This window comes from Trichomycterus rosablanca, chromosome 4 (genome assembly GCF_030014385.1).
Source record: "Trichomycterus rosablanca isolate fTriRos1 chromosome 4, fTriRos1.hap1, whole genome shotgun sequence".
Taxonomy (NCBI): Eukaryota; Metazoa; Chordata; class Actinopteri; order Siluriformes; family Trichomycteridae; genus Trichomycterus; species Trichomycterus rosablanca.
In genome coordinates, this window is record NC_085991.1 from 29083208 (window position 1) to 29095367 (window position 12160).

Consider the following 12160-nt stretch of genomic DNA (forward strand, 5'->3'; position numbering starts at 1 on the left):
TTCATACCAAAACGGCTCCATTCAGTTGCAATTTACCATGTAAACACTTTCGAAAAGCGACTTACAATTATGACTGAATACAAACAAGACGCTATGATGGCTTTAACTTGTAACAATATTCTATAAATCGTAGATATTTAAAAAGTATTATATTGTAGTAAAAATATTCCATTATAGATAAATTGCTGTTTCATGAAACGAGTACAATACTGGAAACTGAACATAAGAAACGCCCCTGATAGCACCATGTACAAATACGGACTTTTATAGTGTGGTTAAAACTGTTTTCTAAATGCCTTTAATAATGAAGTTATTAAAACGTTTCATTAAGTTAAATATAGTATTACAGATTTAACAACTGCGTATAATGTTTGACAATGAATCCTTGAATCCCAAGTCAGCAGGGGCGGATCTAGAAAAATATTCATGGGGTGGCGAGAGGGGGGCAGGAATTTTTGAGGGGTGGCAACATATGGCAGACGTATTTATACTGAATTTAATCACAGTTTGATGAGAAATAGTATGTACACACTTCAAAAGGGTCAGAGTGGCAGCGTTGCAGCCAGCATTTGTACAAGAAGAAACTATCCAAAGAAAAACGTACCCATGAAGATCTATGGACTGAGCTGTACTAAGGTGAGCATAAATACACTGTGGAAATAAATGGGTCATGGCACTCAAACAAGGTACTGGACATTGCTTTTATTTTTTACTCGAAACACACATTCTCCCCATTTGTCCCTTAGTAGCTTGAACAGATTTATACTGTATATACGAAAGAGACATTAAAAACAACAACAATAACAACAACACTATAACAGCTGAATGCGGCGATTTCCATTTTGCTCAGCAAAACGCTTAACAAATTTATCTAGGTCTAATGCTTTTGTGCGTTTTGATTCAATGCTGAGTACAGCCAAACTTGATAGTCTCTTTTCTGTCATAGTAGACCGCAAATAAGTCTTTATGAGCCTGAGAGATGAAAAACTTCGTTCACAGGATGCACTGCTCACAGGTAAAACAACTGCTATTTTACACAACCTGAACAACTCATAAAAAACATCCTGGTATGGGTCCAAAAACTGAGTGAACTCCATTAAAGTGGTAGGACTCTCCTTTTCCCCCTTTTTTCTGTCTAGTACTCTTTTTGTCTGATGTAACTCGTGTTTGAGATCCTCAATATTTGAATCATAAGCTTCAGCCAATAACAGAACAGCCTCCTCCCTCAAAAAAGTTGGACTTGACGGATTTAGTGCCTGGACACCCTGCATAATTTGACAATTTGTGTTAGAAAATCTTCTTCCTATTTCTCCAATCATGTTATCCAGAACTGGATAGTACACAGAGACACAAAAGGTGTGTTTGCTATCTGGAACTACATGCTGTCCCAAGGTGGAGTGGATGACAGTATCCTGAAGCACCTTTGCTGTCTGTCTTGGCCTCTTTGGTTTTCGCTGAGTTGTATCAATGTTACTTCGCTGACATAAATCTAGTGTTTCACTCCACATTTCCTCAAAAGACGCTTGACTACGGTACTGGATCAGTGTCTCTTTAAGTGCTTCAATAAGTTCAACAGCCTTGGCATAGTCCACTGTTTTAGACTGGAGCATGTCTGATAAAAATTTGGAGTCACTCAGGACCTTTTTGAACAGAACAAGAGATCCAGCAAAATTCAGATCAATTTGAGCCAATATCCCTCTTGCTTCAACAGCTCTTTGTGGATGGTTCTCAGATGCGATCTCTTCAAGCACCTGTACTATTGCAGGCAACCTGTCCATAACATTGCGACATGCTATGTGCCTACAGGCCCAACGTGTATCACTTAGCTGTTGGAGTTCCCTTGGTGCACCATCAAACATCTCCCGCTGCACTTCCAGCCATTTGTTATGTACATAAGACCCAGACATGAATACATACAGTCGTTCCAATAATGAGAAGAAGTTTCCTGCATCTGCCACACTTTTTACAGCGTCTACTATAACTAAGTTCAAGCAGTGTGCACTACAGTGAACATAGAAGGCATGTTTGGCTACTTCTTTTATTTTTGCTTGAACACCTGCATGTGCCCCGCGCATCACTGCCGCGCCATCATAGCCCTGGCCTACAAGGTTTTTCTTGTACTCCAGCCCATGCTTCTCAAGGAAGCATATAATCTTGTCACTTAAGCTGGCAGCATCCAGGTGTTCTGCCACTTCAAACTCCAGAAAACTCTCATGAACCACACCGTTGTAAAAATATCTCAGAACAAATGATATTTGCTCTTTTTTCTTAACATCTTTAGTTTCATCAACAATAACTGAAAACTGCTTGCTCGTTTTAACTTCCTGGATGATTTCCTCTTTGACCATTGCAGCCAAGCACTCAAGTATTTCATTCTGTATTGTTTTACTGGTGTATTTTGCATTTTTAACTTGTTGTTCAAGTCTTTTTTTAATGATGGGGTTATGGTTACCCAGCAAGTCTAACATAGACAGAAAAACACCCTTTTTTTCTGAGTCGAGAGACTCCCTGTGACCCCGCTGTGCTATGTTTTCTGTGGCTGTTAGAACTAAAATTTCAGCTAATGTTTTAATGTAGTATTGATTTTCAGCCACCTGCTTCTTTTTTTGCTCATCCATTAGTCCAAACATTGAGGTATTTTTATCCATAATTTTCTTGTTCTCTGTCCATGCAAACATTGCATTTACATGGCCTTCAGATCTGGCATGAGAACAGAAACCACTGTCTTTCATTGTAGCCTTTTTCCAGTTACGATAACCCTCGAATGAGGTGAAAACAGTCCTTGGAGCATCGGGGAGGGAAAAATGCCTACAAGCAAAACAGTAAGCTGCATCTTTGGATTGCGAGTATTCTAACCAGGGATGAGATTTGTACCAGTCGCTACGGAAGCTTCTCCTGGCTCCTCCCTGAAGGGTCTTAGGGAAACTCTCTCGCATTGGCTGCACTGGCACCTCACACCTGGACTTGGATACGTCTAGAAGATGGAGGGGAGGAAAGATTCAAACTGCATTACATCTGAACTAATAATACAATATAACAACTAGTAAAAACATAATCAATTTGGAACTGTCATTGATTAGTTATAACTATCAGACTGTGTTAGCACACACTAACATTTTTGCCTGGAGAGTATTTTTAGGTTTATTTGTGTAATTTTGGAATTTAACCTTAGCAATAGATCTAAAATACATTGTACACAAAATATTAAAACTCTGTCCCCATCTCATCACACTTTCACACTTACAAGTTTCCCCAATTATTCATATTTAAGCAAACATGAATATTTATATTTATTTGAAGAAGTCTAAGCAATGTCTCTTAAATACACCTTACAGCAAAATGTCCGTTTTTGTCATTTGTTGTTCTTATTCATATGTAACTTAGTAAACTATGCAGCAACAATTTCCATACCATGTGGACCAACTCGACTGGAGATCGTTGGTGATGGCTCAGGCACTCTCCTTTCCCTTTCACTGTCTGAGCCCTGTGTGTTATCTTGTCTCTCGCTTTCTCCCTCCTCCATATCTTCACCGCTATGGTGTTCTCCTACCTCCTCCTGTCCCTGGTTGCCTTGGCCTATTCTATCTCTGTCACGTTTCTGTTGCCCTCCTCTCTCTCCTTCCACCTTATCCTTCTCTTCTCTCTCTCCTTCCACCTCATCTTTACTGTTTACCTTGCTCAGTTGTTCATTTTCTATTTCGGTCACCTCTCTCTTTGGTGAGAAAAAACTATGTATGCTACCCTTCCTCTTCATTTCTGTAAGATTCAAAGTAACTTTACAATGTTTTCCTTGACAGACGTTGAATCAATATTAGCTTTTATAGCCTACTTTACACAGAACTAACGTCAGACCTAGCTAACATTACATGTTAACAGACATCCCAAGTCTCCTGGAAGTTCCGGGAGTCTCCCGTATATACATAGCGGCTCCCTGATGCCCGCAAGTCAGATAAAATCTCCCGGAATCCAGAACGAGCGGCCAAGAGCACGCACACACAAACACACACGTGCATGCAGGCGACAAACTTTTTTCCCCGATCGCGTATTAAATCCGTTATCTGATAAAGCAATAAGCCACGAGAGGCCGTGCGTTACTGTGATTTTAGCACGGGGATGACGTTTTGGCACGACGCGAAGCAGAGTGCCTAAAACTTCTTTCCCGTGCTAAAATCATAGCAGTAACGCACGGTCTCGAGTGGCTTATTGCTTTTATAAAACGGCGGTCAACATAAAATACAATAAATACAACAATGTTTAATTCATAAATGTATTTATTGTGTATAAACTTACAATAAAGCATTCTTCCGCGACGCAAAATAGTTCGATTAACAGTGTTGCTAGGCAACATGAGGGCGAAAATAACATTAACTTTTTCTATTCAGTGGCGTATTAATATGGAATGATGTAAGGTGGTCCTAGGTGTGCGTTTATCGGGGATTTTACAACGGCTTAGAGCGCGGCTCAGCCAATCAGATTTTAGGACCGGAACTATCCGTTTTATAATACACAATCTAGCGCACTGTGTAGGGAACATAAATCAATTGTCTAATATACTGTCTAGTGCACTAAGTAGGGAACATAAATCCGCTATCTGATATACAATCTAGTGCACTATGTAGGGAACATAATTAATTATGTAATACACTATCTAGTGCACTATGTAAGGAACACAAATCATTATCTAGTTATACTTTCTAGTGCACTATGTAGTGAACATGAATGCGTTATCTAATACACTATCTAGTGCACTATGTAGGGAACATAAATCCGTGATCTGCTATACAATCTAGTGCACTATGTAGGGAACATAAATCTATTATCTTTCACACAATCTAGTGCACTACAGTACACATTAATGTGTTTGTGACGCGAACAGTTAGCTTAGTAGCTCAGTTAGCAGCTCCTAAAAGTTCTGTTATCACCCATATACTTTCATGTGTGCAGAGGCTTTTTTAGCTTTTTTTTGGGGGGCTTGGGGGGTCGGGGTCGAGGTCCGGGGGTACCTCACTGAAATTAGTTTTTGCAACTTGGGATGTCTGTGTATAGTTAGCGAAATAACGTTCTTCAACCTGATTTTTATCATCTCAAAATCAGCATCGCAACTATACTAGCACTGTGCTTTAATTATAATTTAATTTCTTGATAGACAGTTACTCAGTTTTTACCTCTTTCCTCCCGTGTCTCCTTTCCTCGCGACTCCTGGCTCCCTCGCTTCGCGCCAATCTGACGCACCGCGCCTCTCTGACGTTATCTCGTGCAGCGTTCACTGCAGTCGGACATTGGAGATTCGCGCTCGTAAATGTCAAATTGGCCATAACTTTTCTTTTAATTCGTTGCTGCCAACTGGGGTGGCAGCAGGGGTGGCAAGGCTTTCTTTTAGGGTGGCATGTGCCACCCTATGCCACCCCGGTAGATCCGCCCATGCAAGTCAGTAAACCATTTAAACACGAAGCATCTTATTATCGTTGCTTTTAAGTGACATTGACATTGTATGCGAAGTTGAGTCGATTCACTTACCTCTATGAAATAGACTCCAAATCCTAGACTCGGGGAATCACAATGTAGATTCGGTAAATTGAATCTTTGGGATCGACTCCCAGAGCTAAAAGCGACGTTAGAGGCTGTTTTGGTGCTTCACATAGGCTACTATAAGGCTACTAAAATATGTAACTACCTATCGCTAAATGCTGACACAATGGACTCCAGAAGAACTGAAAGCGACTGGCAAGGTTTAGTGAACGAGGTGAGTGTTTAATATCTGCAGGATAAGAAAAGAAGCTCGTTGTGATGACAGTGTAACATATGGGGCAGAGTAAACATCACAACCTGCTGATTTCATGTATTAAACTTCTATACACACCATACTCTATCACGCTGGTCATACTGATCAGGACCACGGTGGGTACGGCGCCTTAAAGCACTACTTGCAAAACAACAAAGCAGGAATACACCCTACACAGAGTGCCAAGTAATTGCAGGTGTGCCTTCAGGTTGTGCTTTATTAAATGTGTTAAACTGTTTTTGATGATTTCATATTCTGTGCAATACTTTCAAATGAGTAATGTTTAATGTTTATTATCAAGTATGTATTGTCTTTATGCTTAACTAGAGATAGATGAAAGAAGGGGTGTAATAGGTGTGAAGTTGGGGATGATTTCATTAGCCTTGAATAGACAGGTAAAGTACCTCAAAATTGTCACAGGGTGTGGCTTGGGAGTGGGGGCTGTTTAATAGTTTGTCTGGGAAGCCTAAGTATGAAATCGAATTTCCTGGGTTCGATCCTTGCCTCTGGTTACTGTCTGTGTGTAGTGTAGCATGTTCTCTAAAACTCTGTGGTTTATCAAGTTTTGTTTTCTTTTACCTCCCAAAAGCATGCCAGTTGATGGACTTACTGAGTTGCCCCTTACCCTGTAATGAACTGGCAACATGTGCATTCTGTAAATCAGCCTGGGCGGCACTGTCGCCTCACAGCAAGAATGTCCTGGGTTCGATCCCCAGGTGGGGCGGTTCGGGTCCTTTCTGTGTGGAGTTTGTATGTTCTCCCCGTGTCTGCGTGGGTTTCCTCCGGGTGCTCCGGTTTCCTCCCACAGTCCAAAAACATGCAAGTGAGGTAAATTGGAGACACTAAATTGTCCGTGACTGTGTTCGATATAACCTTGTGGTCTGATGAATCTTGTGTAATGAGTAACTACCATTTCTGTCGTGGATGTAACCGAAGGGTGTGAAACATGATGTTAAAATAAAACAAACAATATACTGTAAGTCAGCCAAGCACTGTGTAGATTGGTATGTTTTTCGGGTGACTGGCCCCATTGGTTTCCTCTAGGTACTTCATTTACTGCCCACTTCCCAAAAACATACCAGTAGGTGGATTGGCTACTGTAAACTACCCCCAGTATGATTGTGTGTCTAATGCCCTTTGATGGAATGTCACCCTTTCCAGGATGTATTTGATGTAAAGTCTTTGTTAGTTTATGTAAACTGCTCTGGTGGACCAGCACCTTACTAATACACTTAATGATGTTTGTTTTTTTACTTTGCCAGTTTTTAGCGTATCAGCGTATAAAAAATATGCTTGCCAGTTTGCTGCACCAGTAACAAGTAGGCTTATATTCCTTTTTAATTATGAAGCCTAGTTTGCTGGTATGGGTGTCAGCTCAAATCTTGAAAAGTTAAAAGCAGAAGAAACGGATCAGCAGTTCGACTCATGGAAGTGTGTCATTTGCGCCTGTAGTGTTTGTTGAGCTTGTCGTCATTTGATTCAGAGTTGCTTTAGGCAAACAAGAAGTAGTTTGGAGTCCTATCTCCTCCCCTTAAACAAAGCCTAATATTTACTTTTCCAGGAGTGTCAAATTAAAACTAAGCACTCGCTCAACTTTACCTATAGTATAAATGAAAATGACAGGTAAATTGCTGTGAATGAAAAAGCCCAGTAACAGACATAAATGCATTTAAATGTATTTTTATTTCTACAGTTTCTGATTTGCAGGCGTAAGCTGGACAGTAAGAAGGAAGCCCTTTTGATTTTGTCCGAAGAGTTAGACACATGTCAGCAGGAGCGAGACCAGTACAAGCTGATGGCCAATCAGCTTCGCGAGAGACACCAGGGCCTGAAGAAAAAATACAGAGAACTTATTGTATGTCCTGTGAAACATTAATTCTACATCTCATTATGTTTGCAATGCTTATTCTCCACATGGTATAGTATTTTATATAAAACCCCATGTCCGCTGAATGAAATTTCCAATATGTGTTTTAGGATGGAGATCCTGCATTACCTCCAGATAAACGCAATCAGGTGAGTCTGTGATTAGTATCATAATTAATATTTATTTTAAATAATTACTATCAAATTCAATCACTTTAAATATCATAAAAACTAAATGTTTAAAGCAAATTAAGCATTATATTTCCAGTGGATTCAAACCAAACACAATAAAGTACACAAATGTCAATAAATACTCTTTTGAATCCACAGTTTAAAGTCCTTACAATAATAAAGTCTGCCTACTTGATAGCTTTTTTTCTACAATAATCCTGGGCAGTTATTTCTACATAAACCAGGACCAGGGTTCTGTTGGTGTAAATGTAACATTAAAAATTACTGATAAAAAATGTAGGAAAAAGGATTCAGCTATGGTAACTATAGAGGCCAGTACATTATAATGAACAAACTGAATTACTAGTATTTACTTAGTATTGGATATGACCATATTTGTAACAGGTGAACAACAGCTATTAATGTATTAACCTGGATAAGCTTCTGATGAGTAGATCAATTCCGCATGCTATATGTTGTCTGAGCATGTGTCTCCATAAAAAGGATAAGACTTAATCTGACCCTTCGTTCATGGACATTTTACACATGTGCTTACTTGCTTTTCAGTAGTGCCAAGTACTAATAAATTCTGAAATCCATTTACATGTTTTCACTTGAATTGTTCTGCTGATTATTTGTGTATTAAAAAAGACAAATGCTAACTTGAAGCATGTTTACTAGTGGTCTCAGACTTTTGGCCCCTACTGTATAGCAAAAATAATTAGCAAAACATTCAGAAGGTGTACTGGCTGATAATAATAAGGTTTTGCAGTTGTACTTGTGTGCATAACTTGCATAATCTTGGACCTTGAGGCTAGTATGTTTGGGTTTGTGTGAAAGTAGTTTTGATTAGAGTTTAATCGTTTAGTTTAAGCCATCAGACTCCTCAACTCAAGTCTGAACTGATGGACTCGGAGACACACACACACATACATACATACACACACACTAACACAATTACACTTACACATATATACACTCATGCAAACACATTCACACATGCACACACACAGACATACACTAACACTAACAATCATACGCAGACTACAAACAAACACATGCATGCATACACACACATGCACAGTATTGCAATTTGCAGTATTGCATTCTTGCACCTTACTGTTTGTATAGCTCTGCTGCTATAAAATCCCTATGCTGCTAACTGTATGTCAGAATATGTTTTTTTTTTTACCTCACTTATCATTTACTTAGTACCATATACTGGCCAACACTACACTTGTGTCTAGTCTTGTCTCCCTTAATTACTTTTTAGATTAGAATTGTTTTTTGCATTTATTGTACTGTTGTTCATCTGCACTGTGTTTATTGTATTGTCTTGCACTTTTTGTTCTGAGTTACACCCTGGTCCTGTAGAAACGTTGAACTAAAATAAACTCTGGTCTAGACTGCAAATGATTTGTACATGATCTGCTCCTGAAATTAGGCATCAAATAACATGATGCCATATTGCTGTAGAACTGTAGTAGGACTATCACATGTTGTTCAGTATGTAGTTGTACTTTGTCATTCTCTATTCATTTCTCAATGTCATCTCTATCTCTATCACTCACACATTCATCCTATCACTCAGGTAAATCTAGCCCAGCTGTTGGGAAAATCCCGGGAAAGAAATAAACAGTTAGCAGAGGAGGTCAAGGAACTGACTCAGAGATTGAGTGAAGCTTATGGTGACAACAAGGTAAAAACACACAGCACACACTGACAAATACACCACATTATAGTCGTCGAGGAGCTTTGTGTGCACATGCTCAACATCTGCCACTCAGTCAGTACTGATCACATACTCATCTGCATACCTTTTGTGCATCTGCCAAATTAAATGCTTCTTTCACTAGCGGGTATATTATTGCATTGATGTTTTTTTTGGCAGAATTTGACAAGCATATTTGTCACTTTATCTTTTCAGAATTTAAAATGGTTGTTGTCATGACAATAACTTTTGATCCTATACTATGACTTCATATTTTAAAGTATTTTCTATACACTAATCATGAAGAAGTACTCTTAAAATGCTTTGAACGCAGGACTATTTTGCATGAATTAGTAGATGAAATGTTGCTATGGAAATCTCATCAAATTGCACATGCTGTAAAGCAGGCTTGTGTAAAGCCTGACCCATTGGCAAAATGCAGCTTGTGGACAGATTATAATTGGGCCTTAGCCTCTCTTAGAATATACATTTATGGGGTGCCCACACTGTCTAGCAATTTAATGTTTTGTTTTGAGGTGGCAGTTTTTATCTTATAACAAAATTGTAAACTAGCACGGCAAAAGTTTTATCTCATATTTTAAACAAAGTCTACTAAGGATACTAATAAAATATTTGTTTAAATTTAGTAATCTTGTTAATTGAATTAAATGTTGGCTTTTTCTGTAAAAACACTGAATTAAATCTGAGAAAAATCCTGAATTGAAGCATGTGGTCTCAGATTTTTGGCCCCTAATGTATATGAAAAAAAGTCACAGATACTGCAAACCAAGTGCAGACTTGTAGTGCTTAGAATGGTATTTTTAATCTATCATAATGTTGTGCTCATAAGATTAATTTAAAATGTGATGTGGGAGGCAACGGTGGTACAGTAGGTAGTGTGGGTGTCACGCAGCTCCTGAGTCTTGGTGATCTGGGTTCAAACCACCCTCTGATTACATTCTGCTTTTACAGGTGGAGTAGAATGTTCTTTCTGTGTTAGTGTTGAATTCCTCATAGTCTTTTAAAGTCATGTTCTTTCAGTTTTTTGAACATAAATTATGTTTATAGGAATATTATTTTAGCAAAGACTAAGGCCCTTGTTCAGTTGATAACAAATGATAACAAACAAATCTTCATAACTTTGAATGAACAATGTATGCATAAACAATCTAGATGCTTTGGTGACACAACAAATGCAGAATATTGTTGTTTATAGTATATCTGTTCCCTACAGCTTTTAAGAATGACCATAACTAAGCAGAGGCTTGGAGATGATGAAGTTGGCGTCAGGTATTTCCCTGCTCATGAGCGTGAGGATCTAGTCAAGCAGCTGGAGGAGGTTGGGTTGCAGGTAAAGAGTCTCTAAGTCAAGCCAAACAATTCATATTCTGTTTTATTGCCTGTCTATTATCATGACTTGAATTATCTCAGGTATACACGAATTCTGATAGTTTCATAGCAATCTCTTGTTTTTTAAAGTTATACTTGTAAAGGGGTGGATGCTAAATGGAGTCATGCCCTGCTGTGTGGCCTAATTTGGCCAGCAGAGGGGAGAATGGATTCACAGTGTAACTTGTCATTCTCGCAGTGACAATCACCTGTGACTCATGAGCGCTTGTGCTCTCCAGGTAGAAGGTTTTCTATTAATTTCTCTTGGAGCTGTGATGCTGGATAGCTCATTCCACTGGAGTTTTCGCTGGTGTAGAATGTCAGCATTCTTTTGGTTCTTGGTGGGTGTGGTCCTCATGTGATGCCCGCCGTAGGAGAGTGGAATGCCCCAGTAGTGGCCTGACATTCTCCGGTGATATTAATCACAAGGGAGATATAGATCCTTATTAAACTTTTACTTTAATAAATAAACATGTTTTTTAAGAACTGGTCTGGTTTCTGGAACTGGTTTCTATATAGGAAACAGGAAACAGCACTTGTGTAACACTGCTGAGTGAGTGTTATAATCCTCTTTGTAGATCAAACACTAATAACACTCACTGTTTCAGAGAGAAGAGCTGGAGAACAATCTAAAGGCAATAAGTGATGAGTTAGAGGATGTAAAGGCTGAAAGAAATGTGTACAAGGAGAAAGCTGACCGCCTCAATCTTGAACTCAACCATGTACTGGGTGGCAGGGGCAAACGCATTATTGATGTGGACGCTCTTTGCATGGAGAATAAGTAAGTCACTGTTAAGACACTTACTCAATTTAAATACAGATAGTAACGTACTGTTACATGTCATTCACATTTACAGCCTTTGCATGTTACTTTACTGGATTGCACCCCTTCACACATTGGTAGTGAAAGCTCGTTCCACACGATGGAACATAAAAATGTATTTGACAGTGTTTACTGGCATTTGTTTATTATTATTATTTTTAATATTATTATTAGTATTGTTATTATTGCCTACATCTGCTTTGTACTCAAGTGCCTCAGTACTGCATCCTGCACTGTTCAGTTTTTGAAGAATTTCCTCCTTGACCTTAAAGCTTTAAAACAGCTTTTTCATGTAACTTTGACTTTTCAGCATTTGTTCTGCTATTTATAGTTGTATTGTTAAAAAAAAAAACTGCCTGGGAACTATATTTGGATTATTTCCTTCCATGATGCAGACATCATTAATTCACTTTTTAAT

General features: G+C 38.8%; 2 protein-coding genes across 3 annotated transcripts in view; one reads left to right on the forward strand and one right to left on the reverse strand.

The window, feature by feature from the left end:
• Positions 1-687: 687 nt before the first annotated feature.
• Positions 688-5410, reverse strand: LOC134312298 (zinc finger MYM-type protein 1-like). 2 transcript variants are annotated; one of them, XM_062994134.1, is made up of 3 exons: positions 5166-5410; positions 3412-3756; positions 688-2974 (listed from the first exon to the last, which is right to left on the reverse strand). In XM_062994134.1, the coding sequence occupies exons 2-3, from the start codon at positions 3752-3754 to the stop codon at positions 813-815; spliced, it is 2505 nt and encodes an 834-aa protein (XP_062850204.1). In that variant the 5' UTR covers positions 3755-3756; positions 5166-5410; the 3' UTR covers positions 688-812. The 2 variants fall into 2 exon arrangements, with proteins under 2 accessions (XP_062850204.1, XP_062850205.1); XM_062994135.1 differs by lacking the exon at positions 3412-3756 and having other exon boundaries at positions 5166-5407.
• Positions 5411-5695: 285 nt separating this feature from the next.
• The window catches only part of ccdc149a (coiled-coil domain containing 149a), a 29344-nt gene continuing 22879 nt past the window's right edge, over positions 5696-12160 (forward strand). The window contains exons 1-6 of the mRNA XM_062993168.1: positions 5696-5743; positions 7476-7637; positions 7760-7798; positions 9411-9518; positions 10765-10881; positions 11528-11700. Coding sequence (XP_062849238.1) covers positions 5696-5743; positions 7476-7637; positions 7760-7798; positions 9411-9518; positions 10765-10881; positions 11528-11700 — 647 coding nt within the window. The remainder of the gene's footprint in view (positions 5744-7475; positions 7638-7759; positions 7799-9410; positions 9519-10764; positions 10882-11527; positions 11701-12160) is intronic.

Excerpts from the sequence above, each read along its gene's own strand:
- LOC134312298 (XM_062994134.1), bottom strand. The coding sequence starts at position 3,754 with ATGAAGAGGAAGGGTAGCATACATAGTTTTTTCTCACCAAAGAGAGAG. Across the intron at positions 2,975-3,411 it reads CAGTCGAGTTGGTCCACATG|ACGTATCCAAGTCCAGGTGT; the intron begins GTATGGAAATTG and ends TCCATCTTCTAG.